Here is a 21,690-nt window from a genome sequence, read left to right as displayed (position 1 = left end):
ATGTTTGGCCGTCTACTGGCAAACTGGCTACCGATTTAAATAGTTTTGAGGTAGGTTAAGAATTTTTGTACGTGTTTTGTTTCAAGTGACGGTATTCGATTTTTAACACACTTCACCATATACTTTCGGAACCGGAAGTCGGATCCGGATGAAATCTCGAAGTTTTGTATGGGACCATGAGATCTTTCATTTAAATCTAAGTTTGTTGAAATCGGTCACGCCATCTCTGAGAAAAGTAAGGAAATAATTTGAAATAAGAATTTTTTCACTAATCACCCTGTAACTCCGGAACCGGAAATCGGATCAAAATAAATTTCAGGAACTTTGTATAGCACAATTGTACCTTTCATTTGAATCTAAGTCTGTGAAAATCGGTTCAGCCGTCTCTGAGAAAAGTAAATGCACTTATTTTATTTTTTTTGCACATATCACCCTGTAATTCCGGAACCAGAAGTCGGATTCGAGTTAAATTCAGGAACTTTGTGTGGGGTTACAAGACCTTTTATTTGAATCTAAGTTCATGAAAATCGGTTCAGCCAGCTCCGAGAAAAGTAAGTGCAAAAAAATATTACATACATACATACACACACATACAGACATTTTGCGTACTTGACGAACTGAGTCGAATGGTATATGACACTCGGACCTCTGGGCATCGGTTCAAAGGTCGGTTTTTGCAGTGGTTGCATACCTTTTTTTACATGAGAAAGGCATATATGATGAAGGGTGAAACGATCAATACTTTATGATTTGTCACCCTGAAGACGTGTACAAAGTTTCATACCAACCGAAGAAAGTCGATCCTAAATTATATTACTTTCGATTTGTTGATTGTTGGGTAGTGATTAAAGAAAAGAAACTATCCTGAAAGCTATTTGATCTACACAACAACCGTTTAAGAATTCTATCGAAGGTGGTCAATCAACATGTGATGAAACTAATTCACAACGCAATTCGTGATGAGAAAAAATTTACAGAAATTATTTCAATGTGCCGGGGCAGTACTCAATTTAAGATGCAAAGAAAAATGAAATTACATTTGTTTACACATAATAAATATCCAGCTTGTATGCCATTACTGCATCAATATATCGGTTATTAAATCGAAATGTTGTCATTATTTCCACTCGCCACAAGATCCTGTAGCTCGCGTTTCAACTGCGCCATTTGGGTAGTGTTTTCCGAAACTTCTAACCTACCCTGCAATTATTTATCCATCTCCAACTGATTGGGGTTCCTTATTCCTTATAGTTGCTTTTTTGCGTTTTGTGTATTCACTCGCACCACACACACCTCCTTCCGTTAGCGTTGCTTGCTTGCTTGCTTTTGCACTCGGGTTTGTTCTGAGTCGCAGATTCAACCCAAAAAAGGGGAAACCCTTTACAGTTCTTCGCTCTGGCTACGTATTTCCTCTCCATCCCTTCGTCCAACTATTGCGATTATTTTTGGATTAAATTGATAAAGGAACTAAAGCATTTCGTCGTTCCGCTCCCGTTTCCCCGTTTGGTCTACGGTTGCTGTAGACCTGCGGCGTGTTTCTTTCTTCATTTGTGGACCGTCGTCGTACGCCGTGACGGTGGCGTTTTCATGTATTGGTCTCGTTCGGAGCATATTATCATGCATGTTTGATAGGCGAAAGAAGAGGTCGCTCGAACCAAAGGCAGAATTTCTATCACCGGCAGGAGCATATGCACAAAAAGGCGCAGAGTGAGGAATGGCAGATCAGTGCACACTTTGGTCGATGGTCAATTCCACCGGAAAAGGTTGCCACCGAAGAACAGTGAAGAAGGTTAATAGAGAATTCTCCGAAATTGGTATCACGGAAGAGCTTTGCAACGGCACAGTTACGTGTGGGGACGAATGGACACACTTGGCTGCAACCTTTTTCCGAGTATTTTTTTTTTGATTCCACCGTTGTTATCCGTCGAAGTGACAGTATGTTATTTTTTTGTGGCTCATGTTGAAAACAGACGATGCTTTGGGTGACCGAAAACAGTCCCAGCTAAGAAAGAGTGCCATTTTCCGGGTCTCCATGGAAGAGCCGTGTTCTGGTTATGCTATCACATCACCGCCAGAGAGCATCGCTAGTGAAAAGGGCAAACTTTTCTGATAATACCCGACAGAGCAATAGGACATGACGAAGGTCTGGAGGGAAAAGAAAATACCAAAAACACAAGGAAAACCAGCGACGATGACGGCAGCAGTACAGAAGCGGCAGATGTCAAATATAGTGCAGAAGAAGTCTCTTTTATTGCCTTCGTCAGTCCGTCCGTTCGTCCTTCTGTCCATTTGTTCGTTCGTTCCACTGTTTGTTGTCGAATTGCCGTAAGGTTAACATTTGAACGAACGGAGGTCGCTGCAGAAAAGGCCGACACCGACATCGCTCGGATAACTGCTGTTGCTGGCCGGTGCAACATCTTGAATTTGCGAAGCCTGGCTACCGGGAGCTGCCGGAGAAGTTTTGAGTTACCTACCAACCTACCTACCTACCACTCACTCACCTACCGGTTCTGGAAGTTGTGAATTATGGTGAGCTTGTCGTACCGGCCAAGATGGATGTAACTGGCAGGATGTGAAGATTTTTATGTAAAAACTTTGAGCTATTAAAACCAGAATAGTACTTTGAATGATAAGCGACATGGGTGCCCTGGTACGGGATTTTGATCTTTCCCCTCGGTGAATTTCAAATGAATGTGAATGGTTTCGTAAAGGGCTAGAAATGAAAAGTTGATTTCCGATCAGATTTCATTTGACTGGCAGATCTGAGAAATTAGCACGACTTTGAAATACCTAAATTTTTATTCTTGAAATCTTAGAATAAAAGATGTTGATACTTTTCACAACTACTAGTGTAGCAAAACTTCACAAAAATTCAAACATTTCCTGTGCGGACTTAGTTGAGATTCCAGTAGAGTTTTTGTCGATTTTGGAATGAATCTTGCCTACATTTTCTGTTAATGAAATTATTATTTCTCTAGTTTCTTCAACGATTTTTTTTAAATAAGTTCTTCGACGAAATTATTTGAAATTATGACGTTTAGTCATTTTTCGGTATCCATCGAAAATTCGACTGGACAAAACTAATGAATTGAAACAGCGGAAATGAGAATATGCGAAAACTTGTTTTAATCCACCTAGAGGTGTAATGATGCCTCTCGCATGTCAATCACATTCTCACATATATAACTGTGGTATTCTTCAGATTTCTTTGACGCTTGAATGAAAGCAAAAAAGTTTCACCGCAGTGTGGATCAAAACAGGTTTGTTAGAAAAGTATTGCAACGGAAGTGTTACTCAAAATGCAGCCATGTTATATTAGCCACATCTCTCTTGTTGGTCAAAATACAGATTTAACCAATATTGCTAAGAGACCGGTCATTATACATTACAGATCACATGATCTGGTTGGTGATGAGTATTGCACGGATAAAAATCTATTCCCGGAACCATGATTAAAAAAACTATGAATCATGACTATCATGAATAACAAATCATGATTTCATGATCAAAACGATTGATATCATGAGCAATAACACATCTTTCATGAAAATTTTCAAGATATCAATCATTTTGCTCATGAAATTTCACGAGAAGCCATGGTTCATGATTATAAAATCATGGTACCGGCAATAGATTTTTACCCGTGTGGCATTTTAGATTTTTCGTGCGAAATTGGGAGATACCGGTGAAACATGAATTCTATCTTATTAAACTGCCGTCAGAATCTACAAAAGCTTAATTGGTAGAACGAATTTCAGGATTTCGGGTTCTGCCGCTAGAATTTTTTTCCGCGTTAATTTTTTTTCGTTATTTTCATCCATCCGTTGTTTTCAAGCATGTCTTTCGAAGGGTATTGTTAAAAGGCTATACATTGAGGTCTTCTTTTGCGCATTTTTTATGTGGCTTCTTTCTACGTGGCTTATTTTTGAAGTAACACGATGTTTTCCTCATAGATTTTCGAAGCTACGTGGTTTTTAACGCATTTGTAGATGTTTGCTTGTGCATTTTGAACATAAAGATAACAACAATCGAGTAATAAGCTACATGTATAGCAATCTCTAATTTTAAAGCAGTTCCAATAGAGCTATTTCGCAGCTTCAGTTTACGCCTAATAGGCCGCATTTTTAAAGTTGCATGTTTTTTTTCACAGAGATTTTCGAAGATATGTGTTTTTTACGCGGATTTCCGAAGTTAAGCGGGTTATTTTACGTGTATTTTCGAAGTAAGACGTTTTTTGTCCAAACGGATTTCCGAAGCTGTGCGTATTTCTGAAGTTACATATATTTACCACACAGATCTCCGAAGGAACGCGATTTTTTTACACGGATTTCCATAGTTACGCCGTTTTTTCCACACACGGTTTTTACGCGGATTTCAGACGAATGCGTTTTTTTTCACTCGGATATCCGAACCTACGCAGAATTCTGAAGTTACGCAGTTTTTCATACGGATTTCCGAAGTTTCGCGGTTTTTTCCGCTGATTTCTGCAGTAATGCTTTTTCACTCGGATTTTTAATGCTATGCTGATTTCCGAAGTTACGCGGATTTCTGAAGTTACATGTTTTTTTTCACACAGATTTCCGAAGTTACGCGGTTTGTTCCACACGGATTTCCGAAGCTACGCATGTTGTTTTCTCACATGGATTACCAAATTAACGCGTTTTTACGCAAATTTAACGTGTATTGCCGAAGTAACGTGTTTTTTCCACACGGATTTTCAAACTATGCGGATTACCGAAGTTACATATTTTTTTCTAACAGTTTTCCAAAGTTACGTGGGTTTTAACGCGGATTACCGAAGTTACACATTGTTTTATTACACGGATTGCCGATGTTACGAGATTTTTCCACGTGCATTTCTGAAGTAACGCGTTTTTCCACACGGATTTCCAAAGTTATGTGGATTTCCGAAGTTACTTGGATTTCTTAAGTTACTTCTTCACAGTTTTTTTTCCGAAGTTATGCGAGTTATGGATTTTTGTAGTTACGCGTTTTTGTCACAGTAAATTCCGAAGCTACGCGAATTTTCATGCAGATTCCCGAAGTTATACTTTTTTATGCGGATTTCCGAAGTTACGCTTTTTTACGCGGATTTCCGAAGTCACGCAGTTTTTTTTACGTGAATTTTCGTAGCTACGAGTTTTTTTATGAGGATTTCCAAAGTAACGCGATTTTCACGCGGATTTCCGAAGAATGCGTTTTTTTCACTCTGATTTCCTAAGCTACACGGAATTCTGAAGTTAAGCTCCCGAATTAATGAGTTTTTACTCGGATTGTTAATGCTATGCTGATTTCCGAAGTTACGCGGATTTCTGAAGTTACGTGTTTTTTTCACACAGATTCCCGAAGTTGCGCGGTTTGTTCCACATGGATTCCCGAAGCTACGCAGATTTTTTACGTGGATTCCCGAAGTTACACGTGGTTTTTTACATGGATTTCCCAATTTACGCGTTTTTTACGCAAATTTAACGTGTATTGCCTAAGTAACGCGTTTTTTCCACAAGGATTTTCGAACTATGCGGCCGAGTTCAAATGTATTATTGCTGATACTTTTGATTGCAAGAATATTGTCGAATATGCGACGTAAGCGTTGAGTCACGCTTTTCTGGACTAACCGAAAAATTCTGAATGAATTTGTGTTGAAAATCAGCCCAAATTCGTGTCAGAAATCATCCTAACGAAAACAAACATGTTTTAATGAGACTGTTTGAATGACAAGAGAAAGGCATTATCACGTTACTAGGTGGATTAGGAACAAACGTTTTACACCGTTACCGCGCAACAGGAAGGCCAATCCGGATAAAACACGAAGAGCAAAAAAAATGCGAGGTTGTGTAGAGGACAAAACCGATTGAATCAAAAATGCAATGTTGAAATTCATCCATAAATTGAAAAATTCACCACAAATCGGTTTTAGCCATGTGGGATTTTCTAATCTAAGAAGACATTATTTTCAATAACTTAATCGTCAAACCGATCTCGAAAATACAATATGTATACCGATTTGAAAGAATATCCAGTGTTGGTGATTGCCGAAAATTTGACAGAAGCTGCTATATTGCTATCTAAATTGTATACAACATTTTCAATCCGGTAGAAGATGCACCAAGAACTCGAGTCTCTCAATGTATGAACCGCGAGAGAATTTTTCTACATTTCTTCGCTCCACTTCATACTCTGAGTATTTCACGGCCCATGAAAAAATATACAGTCTGATAATGATCGTTGCTGTGTAGAATTTCCCAAGAGAGGATCGCAAGTTGACAATTATCGCAGAAAATCGAATCGATGGTTCATCTTGATGTTTCTCATACTAGGTTGCAATATTTCAAAACCCTAGTGGGGAGCATTCACATACATTTTCATAGACACAACTTATACAAAGATTATATGCACATAGTTAGAATAAGCCGCAATAGTAAAATGATTCTATTGTAATTATCCACTGCCCATACAGAATCGGATCGCGAAACGAGAATAAGCGACCGTTTGTTGCTTCAGAGAGAATCCCCACAGCAGCGTGCTAACCTTTGGTTCTCAGGTGTCATCGAGAGAAATTCGCTCTCGCACTGGTGTCGATTCTATGTTAAATGAGCCCGGCATGGCTGTTTGTTGTTGCGATGATATTAGTCTCTCTTTGATGGCACTTATTCAATCGTGTGAAGAGTGAAGAATGAACGTTCATTGATACGATAAAAGCCATCCTTGAGAATCCACAAACCGCATTAAAGAATTATAAAATATAAATTATTATTATCAAAAATTCATGAGAAATGGTGAAATGTTATTCACTTATATACTGATATGATTTGCACTCCACCAACTAGATATTTTCAGAGTTTTCCTAAGGTTTTGATTTGTAGCAAAGAACGAACAATTTCACAATAAACGAGAAAATCAATTGTAAGAACATTTCGATTATAAATTGAATGACTAAATATGCAATCAACATGCACCAATATGTCTCTTCCATATTAGTCAATTAAATATACTCATGGTTTGTAACCATCCAGAGTTAGTTTCTGTTTTACTGGCGAACAAAACATGTCATAAGTCCACTGCACTCAACCACTGAACATATTCCACATTTCTATGTATCGGTTTTGCGCGATACGCTTTGTGCGATGATTCATTCAATTCATACGGTTGGAACTTTGGCACTGAATTTCAACTTAATGCTTGTTCATACCAAACAGTTTTGAAAATTTCAATTTTGAGTTAGTTGTGGTTTGTCATGAATTGCTGACCATATTTCCGATTATATAGAGAAAAAATTATGTTGCTGCGTTAACTGCAACAAGAGATATTCGCGATTAAATTCTACCCATTCTTGTACAGGGGCCCATAGTAAAGTCAGATTGGTCTCTCCATCTGTGGAAAGTAAATGTTTTGTCATATTGACGTGTGCAATTTTCATTTGGATAGAAGTATGAGAAGTCTTGGAACTAATTTCAATGGTTTCTTAGTAATTTTTAGCATTGATTTTGATTGGAATGAAAAAAACGAACATCTAAGAACAAGTTGTCAGTATGTACTTTCAGAAATGTTGATCTCAACTTTCATAATGATGATTTAAACTCACTGCCTTATTTTTCCTTTTTATTACTCATTTACAAGCGTATCTGACGTTTACTGTTCATCTGTCACAAGTCATCTGCATAAAACGGGCAAAGCATGCATGTGTGCTTAATCTTCTCTTAAGATATTCGGAAAGAACTACACCGGCTCTCAGTGGACCTGAAGTAATGCGGAAAGTGTGTGCAAAACGCGAAGTTAGTAAATAAGAAACGAAAACGAACGATAACCGGAGAGATAGAGGAGGAATGGGAAAAAAGTGCACAAACACACAGTGGGGCTGTGACGACGGTTTGTTGGTGATCATATCTCGTGCACTACCACTACCTGCCATTAGGCCAGTCAGGCAGGCAATGCAGTGCTGCACGTTGGATGTGTGGGAGGTGATGATAAAGTTAATCTTTTTGTTTAGGGTCAAATGCATGCATGCACCCCGCTCGATCCGAAGCAGCAGATGGACTTCGAACGGTAATTTCTGATTGCATGCTCGCAAAAATCCGCACATCAAATATGGATTTAGTCTTCGCCTGGGGGCGAATATTCCCCGCCAACGCCAATACCGAAGGAAAGAAGATGAAGAAGAAGAAGAAAAAAGAACTACTGCATAGCTCTACATGTGGATCCGGGAGGGAAAAACGAGGGCACTTCATCATTGCGCTAGTACATGTAAAAGTAATAAAAACAACTATCGAGAGCAAAAATCAGAATGGTTTTGTCACGTAGGTGAATGCGATATATCCGCTCTCGAGGCGAGCCAGTGAGAGTGTTTATCCGTGCTTCACAGTCGTGCCGACAGTCAGTGGCAGCAGGAGCATATTCTAGAGCTGCGGTACGCGCGCGGAGAGTGTAATCATTCTTTGCTCACGCGTGCAAACGACCAACCTTACCAATACCAAACAACAACCAGCCGCCGTGATGCGGCAGTATCGAGCAAAATAGTTTTTCCCTATCACACAGTTTCTGCTATAGTGATATCACACGCTGTGCTTACCGTATGCGCGTTTATGTTGATGGAATGTTATTTTTTTTTGTTCCGACGGTGAGAATGACTCCGATTTGCTTTCTATACGGGAAAAAACTGACAATCATTATCTCGCACAGTGTAAATCGGATATCAGAGCAGGGTGAGCCGAAGTAATACGGACACAGACACTGATGCAATGCTGAAGCCGCATACTGATTCACCCTCGAAGCCGTCGGTCGTAGCAGCATGGTTACACCATCCTGTCTGGTATCGATGCTCCTCAGTATCAGAGCCGACATTCTCTCGATCGTATGTTCGAACGGGACCAGGCTGCTTGTGTTTTTCATCACCGAACCGTACAGATTTTTGTGGTTGGTCAGCACGCGTGTGAGTCCTCTCTTTACCTTACGATATTATTTTTTTTTTGTTCGTGCTCGTCGGCTGAGGTGAGGCACCTCTTCTACTATTAGGAGTAGGGCAGTATTTTTCGTCAGTTCGTTCTACCGAGTTGTGTGTCGGGTTTAGTTCGTCGCGGTGTTTTTATTCAACTCTCTTTTCCGTTCCGTTCCGTTCCGGGTCCGTTCTCTGTTTTGTGTGTTCTGTGTTGTGCATTCAAATCTCCCCGCTAGTGCTGGTGCTGGTGCTATTGTTGTTGTTGTTGTTGTTGGTGAGTTTGATATCACGTCTCTCCCGCGAACAAACCCCCAAATCATTTGTCGAGCCAACGTGCGCCGGTAATCGCCATCTCCCCCAAAAACTTACCACAAGGCCTGACAGTGCTCGGATTCGTGCATTGATTCAGTCTAGTTTCAAGCAACATAGTTATGAGCTTGTGTTTTTGTGTTTATGTGTGTGTGTGTATTTGTGAAATTCTACATAATGCAGCCATTGGATTATCATATGTTTTTCTTCGGAAAGTGCATAATATGGTATACAGTCGTTTTTCGTCGGAATCTTGTCCGGCTAACTGACGCTAGAAGAAAATCCATGGAAACTGATAACAAGTGATATCCGCAGTATACTGCAAACGCTATTAGTATTCTATTCGCATGCCCATTAAGTTTTATTTGCTTGTTAAAAGATTGGAAAATACTTGGTTTAGTTGACGGATGAATGGTTTACTTATCATTTAACAGAATGACACTGAACATTTAAGCGATTAGGTCGATCGCGACATTCTTATCCACAGGAAAAAGTTGTGTAACTCGATTAGCAAAAGTCGTTGAAATGGTCAAAGTAGGCTGCAAATACTGACATACTAACACAACGGCACAGCAGAACAAGATGTGCTACTGCGATGAGGATTGTGATTATTTTGAACAGTAGTTGAAAGCATGCACGCTTGATGGAGTAACTGCGCCGTATCCCATTAACGTTGACAGCATAATCTTTCACATATTCGACACGGTGCATAGAATCGATATGGAAAGAGTTGCAAAACAATTACCAGCGGTATTGTGCAAATTTCCCATTTCATGTCGAATGTGGCACCCAAATAGCATTTTACACCCATCAACGGCGACGAAAAGGAACTATCTGCAGTACAACATTCATGCACAACATCTGTGGTAGTGTGGTGGTGTTGTTGTTGTTGTTGTTGTTGCTGTTTTTTTTATTGCTGTACGCTTCACTGACAACATAAAAGAATACAAAATTCGTCTGGATCTATTCAACATTTGAGACGACTGAAACGGAATGAAAAACAAGAACAAGTAAGCCCGCTGCTGCTGCTGTTGGGGTAAAATCGGCTCGATCATCGAAGTGAATGTTCCTACCTGTGCTGACCCGACCAAAAAACCGACCGGACAGTCAGTCGGTTTATCCTCCTCATCCAAAACCTGCCCTATAACAGAGCTACTTCTATACCATCCTTTCCGTTCTTCGATTGGCGTGAGGTGATAACAGTGACAATAGCCAATTCCTAGCCAGAGTCCGAGAAGTCTTGTAGATGGCATTTTTTTTTACTTTCCCTTTTCTCATGAATCGTAGCCGTTGGTTGGAACGATTATTGACAACCGAAGAATGGGTTCGTAATAACGGGAATTGGCGTTGGAGTAGGAGCACCAGGATAACGTCGTGATAATAGATTATCTCTTTTCTTTTTCATTGTGATAGATGGTGGAGGTAATTGGTATATTGTAGAACTGTAGAAGTCTTCATTTACCTTTGCCAGCTTACGTGACAGCTATGTTGGGCTTGGAATTTTGTTGGAATACAGAGGCCCCTCGTTTTTTCACCAATGGTCGAATTGTTTTACTTTTTAAGAAAAAAATTTTGATTTTGTTGTTCGAAAATCAATCAATAAGCACAATTTATATCTAACGATGTAAATTTCTTTCTCATAATCATAATTCCTATTATTTAAAAAAAAATTGTACGTATTCTGCTTCGTGTCAACTCACGCCGTAGCTGATACGTCGTACGGGGAGCTTTGGGTCTAAGATAAATACTAACTTTATTGAGCAAAACGGGACAGTCAATCATATTGTTGAATATATCTGTTATTTTTGAAATACGTGATAAATCATGTTGTATTTTTAATGTGTCGAGACTAATTAGTAACCCACCACTTTCACAACTCGCTAGTTGATCATATTCTATTTACGGCAATCGGCGAAGAGCGAATTCTATGAATTTCTATGAACACAGTTCATGTAGCAGGGGTTCTAAACTACGGTGTAATATTTGAGAGTTGAACGAACCAGCGAACGGTAAAAGGGGTTTGAACAGTGTACATCCGTAACGTGTTTAGTAATCATCGCTAAGAATCCTACGCTACGGGAAGGTTTAGCTACCATATATGACTCGCTTTTTCAGGTGAACTTGTCACTACCATACGGTTCATTATACACCACTATGCGAAAAGTCGTTTTTGAGTTGCAGATAATGTAGTAGATTTCGATACCAACTGCAAAAAATCGGCGAGGTAAGTTTCAAAGAAAAACGAACATCGTTGAAGTTCAATTAAAATATTAAAGATCTAAGATGGCTTCCCTGTGGATTCCATCACACATTTGAATTTAGTCGCTCTAATTAAATAATTGATTATGTTAATTGTACAAGCTTTCTCATACTAATGTATTACGCTGGGGTCTTTTTTTACGCGGTTATTTTTATGCGGTCTCAAAGTCCCAAAAACGATTTTCACAAAATAAATTTTTTTCGAGATTACACCAGATCTGGACGTTTCATGCATTTCTAGGACATTTGGTATCAACAAAATTTTATATTGCCCCCGGTACGTATCCCCCGCGTAAAAAGAGACCTCAGTGTATGACTCGATTTTCTTCGTGAACTTGTCGGAATTCACTACCAAACGGTTCATTTTACATTTTACACCGCTCTGCGAAAAGTCACTTCTGAGATGCAGATAATGTAGTAGATTTTGACATCAGCTGCAAAGAATCGGCGAAGATAATTTTAATAAAAGAACGAACATCGTTGAAGTATAGTAAAAATATTAAAGGTCCGAGATGGTTTCCTTGTGGAATTCCATCACCCATTTGAATTTAGTCGCTCTAATGAAATACAAGCTTTCTCATACTATTGAATTACTAATTTCTAATTTATAGGTATACTTATACTACAGTAAAAATTATTCCCATATTCTAACACAGAATTAAATAATAGAAAATGTTAAAAACGATTCCTCACGATAATTAGGGTAGCTCTGAAAAGAAACGTTATTGTTGGTCATCGTTTTGATGGATGATGAATTTAGTTCAATATTCCAATAACGCCGCTGACATCCGTGTTCTATTTCCGAGCTGACCTGTTGTCCGTAGCAGTAATACTGATAAGGAATTCTGAATGCAAAACATCTGCTGCTAAATATTGATGAAAACAATTGCCACTTGTTTGGTGCGAACGGCCATCAAACCTTTCAACCTGTTCAAACCTTGCTGAAGAAAAATAATGAAATGGGTCAGTACTCGTAAAATGCGCCCAAAAAATAGTATTTTTGTTTCTTGTTCAAGTGTTGATAATTTCTTTCTATCTGATCAAATTTAAATACATTTTTTTTTTCTTGAAGTTATACTAAATGAATTTTTTCGTCATTTTTTTTATAAAGTCTTGCCATTCTTTAACAAATTAACATATTTGCATAAAACTTTCACAGATCGTTGATAATACAATAAACCTAAACTGATTGTATAGAAATTACATAATATTATTTTTTCAAAAATCGAAAAATATGTCATAATACAATAAAACAATGTATAATCTAAATCCGTTGAAAAATTTATGGGTCAGCAATTAACTCAAAACTTATGACGAAAAGTATGACACCAGGCATGGTGTTTTTATACAAAACGGGTGTTGCGAAGCGTGTTCAACGGATTTAGATTCTGCAATGTTTTATTGTATTAGGATATATTTTTTCGATTTTTAAAATGTAAAAAACTAGTATAGAAAAAATATGAAAAAAATGTTATGTAATTTTTATACAGTAAGTTTCAGTTTATTGTATTATCTACGATCTGTGAAAGTTTCATTCAGATATTTGTTAATTCGTTAAAGAATGACATGACTATAAAAAATTGACGAAAAATTTCATTTCACTATAACTTTTCTATTTAACTTTGTTTTAAAGAAATTAAAATTTGTTTTACTTCTCCTTTAAATTAACAAAGATCAAATAGAACCAAATTATCAACACTTGAAGAAAAAATTAAAATATTAATTTTTTGTCGGCGATTCTACGAATTCTGACCCAGATTGAATATTGACGTTTTTCAAATATTCGTGTCATTACAAGATTTTAATTAGTGAGGAGGGGCTAACGAGAGCTAACATACAACAAACTAAATTCCTTAATTAAATAATCGTTCGTTCCAGTGGAAGAAAATATCAAAATCAGTTTTTTTAAATTGATTTTTCGTTCTTAGAGAACCGAGTACCGCTTATTCGGTGCACGGTGTATAGCCTTGATTTAAAATGCTTCAAATTCATGGAATATTGATACATACATTAATTTTATATAGCAGACATTTTATTCATATTTGCTGATTATATTTTCGATGGCAGAGAGAAAGAAGTTAAATTTTAAAAAAGGCCCATAGTGAAACAAATCGACAAAACAGAAAACCTTGATACTACAATTCAATGCGAACTTTCACCTTCTGAAAAACAGACATGGGTGATGTCAGGAAAAATATCAAAGGTCCGAGATGGCTTCCCTGTGGAATGCCATCGCACATATGGATTTAGTCACTCTAATTAAGTAATTAATTATGTGAATTGTGCATGCTTTCACTTTTTCCCTTCCGGAACTCGAAACGGCATTGTCATACAAAATTAAGATTTATTCACTTGAAGCATTTTCCAAAACGCAGTTGAATCATAGGAAATAATTATAATTCTTCATGATAACAATTGTAGTTTTGGAAAGAGCCCACAATGTTGGCTTTGAATTTGTAGGATAATGAGTTGAATTCAATTTTCGGTACATTTTCGAACTGACCTGTTGCCTGTATAACATTGATAATGAATCCTGAACGCGAGTTGCCACTTGTTTGGTGCTAACGGCCTCTTAAAACAAAACTTCCAACCTGTCTCCTTGCTGGTGTCTCACAAACGCAAGGCAATGACATTTTCCGGTCGCGAAATTGCACACTATGCAAAGGAAATTCAATATTTACGCTAGCTGAACGAATGCACTCTTTTTAAATATTCGTGTCACCACACTTTTTCAACTCGTAAGGAGGTGCTAACGAGAGCTAACATATAACACATATAATTCCTTCATCTAACATTTTGTTGTAGATTCGTTCATACCAAAAATAGTTGTTTTAGATCGGTTCTCAAAAGAGCTGATGAGTTTCTTTCATGGTTAACAAGGTCGAGTGCTAATGCGAAGCTTCTTCAGCAGAATATTGTTGGGTGCTACTTTTTTGGCACGAAAGCCGCACAGTGCGAACGATGCTAAAATTGGATCATCCAGTAAGCCATAATCGCTGACGAATCTATTTGAACGCGTTCTCCTCTGACGAGAAGGACCAGTTGAATAATGCTGGACAAAGTTTAAACACTCTTGGCATGGATGGCGTTTTTTAGTTGCACCATGACCACAGCTATTTCTAGCAACTATTTCTATAAAACCTCTGGTCCTTTAACAAAATTCCGATCATGCTTTTCCTCTTTCACTTGTCCAGTTAAACAGCGGGACTGATAAGACTATATCAAAACCATGCAGACCATCGACAAGCAAACGCGTTGAGTTTTCTTTCTGAGTGTTCGTTGAATTAATAATAATAATTTAATAATACTTAACTTTTGGCTGATTTATGGTAATCTCATTCGGCTGAAAATTTAATTATATTTTCGATGGGAGGGGGAACTTAGCACAATGAATTTTAAAAAAGCACCCCTTAGTAGCGTAAGACGTATTCACGTCAAAACAGACAGCCTTAATACTACATTCCACTGTGAAACTTGACTATTATGACATACATCACTGCTCATAGAACAATATATCTTTTCCCAATATGATGTTTGCTCCAGTTGTATCTAATCAGATTGATAACGCCATAGTGAACTCCAAGTATCTTCTTATATTTCTCGATTTCTGATTCTGAAGTTGTGGCCGTGTGATTCGAATTTTGTCCGCTACTTCATGAATAATCTATCTCTCAGAGTGAGAGGTAAAGTATCCAATATCAAATAATCAAACTAGAAAAGTGCCAAACAGGTGAACTTACTGTCACGATTAATGTATTATTCAAGACAATCATGAACTTCCAGGAACTTTCTGTTCATGTCGTTCAAAGCTCTTCGTCTCTTTTTTGTTATTTGTAGGGAATCGTGGAGGTGATTATAATAATAGGATTTATTTTCGAGAACTGGTATAACAGTTGCCAATTGATGTTCTCGCCGTATATTTATTACGGTTTTCGATTTTGTGTTGAAAGATAGGGAAAACCTAGTCAGTTTTGACTTATTTGTAACGATAAGCACACTATTATTGGGTATTGAACTCCTTTTGTGAACTTTCCCTATCGTGTTTCAACAGACTGCGCATATATATGATATCGAAAAGAGCAAACACGATCTACTGAAGACAATGTGGCTGTCAACTTAAGCCAGTGAAAACTTCGACCTTCGATACAAGGACTTGGAACTTAAGCTTAAGGACAAATTGCATCTCGATCTGAAGCTAGTGTATCTGCTTCAACTGAACAAAACTTCTAATGTTGTATACATTCAATTCTCTAAGGAGTGAAAAGCAATAGAATTCGCTGAAGACAACAGCAATGCGCACTATGTGGAACATGAACGGAGATATTTTTGTTAAAGAAAAAAAAAACAGTCAAAACGATCCCTCAAGGAACTTGAATTCACTAATGCATTTCCTAAAATTGAAACCATCTACCTCAGCAAAAGAAAGCCATCAACAGCGAATATTATGGCGCATTTGTGGAGCGATCAAAGGACAAAGCACTGTTCAGAGATCCAGTGCTTCACCATTTCATCTTACTCGTCCGACTTGGCTTCCACCAACTATCATCGGTTCCAAAATCTCAAAAGATGACTTATCACTGGAAAGTTCAGGTGGCATGAGGGGACACCGTGAAGAAGATCGAAAAGTGAAGCTGCGTGATTTAGCTGACATCGTAAAGATATCAAAAGAACGTGTTGGCTTTATATTGCATGAGCATTTGACTATGAGAAAGCTCTGTTCAAAGTGGGTACCGCATTTGTTCACTGTTGACCAAAAACGAGAACATGTTGATGTTTCCGAGCAGTGTTTGGCCATGTTCAAACATAACAAACCGGAATTGTTGCGTCGATATGTGACAATGGATGAAACATGGATTCATCACTTCACTCCGGAATCAAAACGATCGTCATCAGAGTGGACAACAACTGGTGAACCTCGTCCAAAGCACAACAATCAGCTGGAAATATTATGGCCTCGGTATTTTGGGATGTGCATGGTATAATATTTATCGACTATCTTGAGAAAGAAAATAATGTTTGAAGGCTGAAATTACAAAGAAACGATATGGCATATGGCAACAACACACCGTGTCAATGGCAAAACTACATGAATTGAACTTCAAATTGCGCCCACATCCACCGTATTCGCCAGATTTGGCTCCTAGCGACTACTGGCTGCTCGCTGGCCTGAAAACTCGCCGGTAAGAATTTTCGCACAAATGAAATGGTTATCGCTAAAACTTGAGGCAAAAGATAAATCGTTTTACAAAAGTGGTATTTAAATTTTAGAGCGGTGCTGGAATGATTGCGTTGCTCTTGATGGCGAGGATTTATTGGAAGTGAGTATTGGAGGAAAATGTCCCGAATATGAACCCAAAGAATGCGACCATTATTTTTTTTTATCAGGACTACGATCGGCCACCTGTTGCGACTTTCTTCCTTGAAACAATGTCATGGCGTAACATTCCTTCTGTGAAATTTCTCCGTTCTGTTTAACCGTAAACAATAATTCGGTAAAATTCAGTGGAATAGTACAATTCAAGAGTTGCAGACAAAGTGTAATTGTGAGCTATTTGATTAATAATGAATGTAAAATTCTGCCTCTCCCACCATTAAGTCTATGCTTGGCGCCATCCGACTACCACTTGTTTCGATCGATGCAGACCGCTCCTACCGAAATACGATTCACTTCAGTCTAGACTAGGGAACAAAAAAATTGCTCCATTCCGGATTCTAACGCTTAAATGATGAAACATTTTTTGGCTCCGTGAATAACAAATCGCCAGAAAAGTTAAAGTTTTAGTCATCTGAGTAAAGTAATGAGTAATTCATACAATTATTCATGCTTTTTGTTTCCTACTGGTCTTCTAGACGACAAGCGTGAAAGAAATGCAATTTGAAAGGAAGATATCCCATTTAGAAACTATGGGAAAAGTGGCATAGATTAGTCTCGGAACGCATAAGGGCAACTTCAAAAACGGTAGCAAATCTTCAGACATCACAAAATCCGATTTGGATGAAACTTTGTCCACGTTTTTAGTATGGTAACCCTTTTGTTTTTACATGGATGAAGAAATCAATTCGATTCAAAACTGATTTTTGAAAAGGTCGAAAGCATTTTTTTATGCGCTTTCTTCAAATCATTGTATATCGCAAATTGTAAATTGTACAAAAAAAGTGTCGCTGAAAAAGTTGTACGGAATTGATTGGATACTCTAAAAAATATAGACTGAAAAAAACTTATGGTACTTTGTAGATAATTGGAAAATCAATCAAAAATATAAAATTAAAAAAAATTTGTTTGTAAAGTTTTTTGGCTTTCTCATATAGAAAGGCTATACAATCTACCGTGTGAAAACCGACTGTTGAACCGAGGCCCGGTGGGCCGAACGTCATATATAATTGGACTCAGTTCGACAAACTGAGCAAATGTCTGTGTGTATGCGACAAACAATGTCGCTCGATTTTCTAAGAGATGACTGATCCGATTTTCACAAACTCAGATTCGAATGAACGGTCTTATGGTCCCATAACTCGCTATTAAATTTTATCCTTATCCCCCTTCCGGTTCCGGAATTACAAGGCAATATGTGCAGATCTATGAGAAAATGCACACTCAATTTTCTCGGAAATTTTTTAAACGATTTTTACGAACTAAGATTCAAATGAAAGGTCTTAAAATTCTTTATAAAGTCTCCGAAAAGTGGTTCCAGATCCGACTTTTGGTTCCGGTATTACAGCACAACAAGTAAAAAATTTTCAATTTCATGAGGATTGTTTCAAAAGTGATGACGAAATGGAATGCCAATTTTTTTTAATTTTACTGGTTAATTCATCTAGTTGGCAGACCATGATGTGGACATATGAATCTACTTTGGGACTATTAGTCCTCGATTTCCGCTTCCGAACGCACCGATAATAGTGAAGAGAAGCTCCAAAAACCGGGACTCACTACGATTTCTCAGCTACGGTTAAACTGAGTATCAAAACTTTCAAACAAAATTATGCAAAATCGGTATGTGCTGGTACGGAAGAAGAAAACGCCACCGCCCAGAACACAGCGTGCAGAGTTGCCATATTTAAATTTATTTTACCTTGGCAACTGTTCATAAATTGATCAGGTGATGGTAGTTTATACCAAAAAAAGTTTATGATTTTATTCAAGTTTGAAAAAAAGAATCTTCTAGTGATGTTTTTGAAAATTTAAGTAATATTAGAAAGCCATCATTACACCATTAGGTGGATTAAAAAAGGTTTTCAAATTTTAACTTTCAACCAACATTCGACCTTAATGCGATTATATTTCTGCGTAATAGAAAGCAAAAAGTTACAATTTAAATATTTTTTTTAGGTATTTGGCACATTTTGAGGTTGTGCTGATAAATAAAAGTAATAAATTTGCTGTTAATTACTTTCACCTAGCAGTAGCCGATCTCGAGATATTCAAATAAGAAATTCGAAGAATCCGTAATTTGTTGAATTGCAAAACCAGACCTACATTATTCTAAATGAGAAAATACAATTACCAATAGCCTTAATGTTTTTTTTATTTTCATAGTTTTTTAATTTTCTTGAGTGTTTGGGGTTTTTTAGAGTGCCCAATCGAATTCTGAATCGAATGTTAATTTCTGAAATATTTTATAGTCGGTATATGATGTTTGTATATGGTTGCTATTGAATTTTGTATACGGGACAAATGTTTCATGTTCTAGTAGATTTGATGTAATATTCAAACAGCCTGGAACAGTATTTGATTGCTGTCACAAAATAAACAGTGACCCGTGATATCTGATAACCTGGTGCAGTTTCACCACGTTCCGTGAAGGCATAATTCCGTCACGTTTCAATAGCACTAATTGAGCTATTTTATTTGGATTTTTTCCACTGATCGAAAAAAGGCCCACCAGATAGCAACCGAAAATTACTCGAATCTCCACGGGCAAAGGATAACAATGCGCGTATGGTACATACATAGGTATATCGCTATCATAACAACAGTAGGCTGGTGAACCTCGGTTCCCCTTGGCTAGAAACACACGAAACAACATCGCGTTAGGAAACGTTCGTAATAATAACAATAAAATCAAATACGAAACGTGAGATTCTACTTTTGCTCTCTCTCTCTATCTCTCTCTGCAGATAGCTATTAGGTGGGTACGTGTACCTCATACATATCTCTTTGCGAAGGTATTTCGAGGATGGTTTCGATCCTACGACCGAAAGATGCTCACTCATTCAGATTTCTTTTGCTTTTTACTTCACATTTTCTAATTTAGGTTTTTTTTCCCTTCTCCATTCCAACTATTTCTAGACTTTCAGTAAGCCACACAAACACACATTCACTGACGACGTACGAGGCTACCTCCCGAGAGGAAGGGTGCACAGGGAAAAAACGTGGAAGTACTCTACAGAAGGAAGACGAAGAAGAAGCGGAACCTGCCCGATCGGGAGACCTGGAGAGGAACTGCTGTCCTGTTCAAGACGATGAGAATACCGGCGCACACACAGCGAAAGAAGTTATTTGAGTGATATCTTAACAATTTTATCTATCAACCAGTTTGGGCTATCGTGATTTTGTTGTTGTTGGTGATTTGAGTTATTTTTTTTACTGTGTGGCAGATGAAAAGTGTTGTTTGTTTGTACAGCTAGAACCAGGCCAGTGCGCGGTTAGATGCCGATGGTCGATGAAATATGGCCCCATTGTCCGATGTCATCGGTTGAATGTGTTTAATGTTACTGGAGAACCAACCCATTCGGTTCCTTTTTGTTGTGCGGAAGAAAGTGATCATTGATAGTTGTGTTTTCCTACTGCCATTGAAAGTTGCCTGAATTGTGTGCGCTCGAGCAACCCGTGTGCCAACACCGAAAGGGTTGACCCTGTGCGATTTAAGCAGAAACGCCCGATATTACGACAAAATAGGAGAAATAAAATCGATCCACTATGTGTAATGTACCGCCCAAGTTTTACAAATTGTGCCGCCTGTGCTTGACCAGTATCACCGATTGTGAGCTGAACGAGTCCACTGTTCTGGTCGGATCTGGCCGACAACAGCAGCAACATGATAAAGGCTCCCGAAAGCGTCAACAGAATGGCTCCACTGCTCCAGGTTCCAGCTCGTTGTTGGACCACCAGAATTCAGTCATCGTCGATGCAACCGATGCAGGTGATGATGCTGGTGACGGTGGTGGTGGTGGCGGCGGTGGAGGTACCGGTGGCGGAAATAGTTTCGGTAATGCTTTGAGAAACCTTTCTCACATGCGTCACCATAACAGTGGAACCGGAACCGAGCCCGGAAGTGGTGCCGGTGTGGCCAGTAGTAGCGGCAGCAGTACCAGCAGCTCAAGCTCTAGTTCCAGCTCGAGCTCCAGTAACAGTAGCTCCAGCGAAGACGACGATGCCACCGCTGATGACGATTACGACGATGATGATGATTTCTTCGACGGGACCGATGGTTCCAATGTGGATCTGGCCAAGCGGATACGGACGTGTCTAGCGATCAAGGTAGGAACTTCCTTCTGAGTATCTAATTTTCAAAAAGTGTCATTATTCCACTTGGTACTGGTTTGAAACTTCACGATTTATTTCTTCTGACATATAATCTGAGTCTAATTTCACGTTTTTTTGTCGTGCTGCAATTACTTTGTACTGAAAAAGTGTGAAGTACAAAATCGAGGAAACTCGAATGAGAGCAAAGTTAGCTTGGATAGATAAAGTGCAGATCATAGTCAAAAAACTAGTCGAGTCAAAGTTAAAAGTTTCCCACCCCACTGAACTTGTGTCTTCCTCGGCAGAAGCTGAAGTTCAGTACAATCTTATAGTGGTTCTAGCCTTTCCTTTTAAAAACAATTAAGCTATAGTAAGTTTCGTCTATGTTTTACCTTTTCTAATAACCAGAGAAATGTGTCTAACTTGAAAGATTTCAAAGTCACTGCGAGTTTTTCTCGATTTCCATAATTAGTTGGATCTCGGTAAAGTATTTAGGTTCCTATACTTCCGTATTGAGTGGCCTTCATTAGGATTAACTTAACATTGAGCTAAAATTAAAAAAGAATGGAATTTTATACTATTTTGTTAGTATACTGAAAACATTGATTCATCAAATTGTGAGTACTTACGTACAGAACAGTTTACAAGAACGGGTCGTAAAACCATAGTTTTTTTGAAGCTTATGTTATGTTCGTGACTCTAACAATTCAAATTTTCTTAAATT

The 21,690-nt window shown here is 38.2% G+C and overlaps 1 protein-coding gene across 1 annotated transcript in view; it reads left to right on the top strand.

The window, feature by feature from the left end:
- The window catches only part of LOC131431237 (box A-binding factor), a 534,459-nt gene that overhangs the window by 22,031 nt on the left and 490,738 nt on the right, over window positions 1–21,690 (top strand). Inside the window, exon 2 of the mRNA XM_058596831.1 lies at window positions 19,791–20,981. Coding sequence (XP_058452814.1) covers window positions 20,421–20,981 — 561 coding nt within the window. The 5' untranslated portion in view covers window positions 19,791–20,420. The remainder of the gene's footprint in view (window positions 1–19,790; window positions 20,982–21,690) is intronic.

This window comes from Malaya genurostris, chromosome 2, assembly GCF_030247185.1.
Source record: "Malaya genurostris strain Urasoe2022 chromosome 2, Malgen_1.1, whole genome shotgun sequence".
In the NCBI taxonomy this organism is placed as follows: domain Eukaryota; kingdom Metazoa; phylum Arthropoda; class Insecta; order Diptera; family Culicidae; genus Malaya; species Malaya genurostris.
The sequence above is the reverse complement of the archived record's forward strand: the minus strand, read 5'-3'. Positions and strand labels throughout refer to the sequence as shown.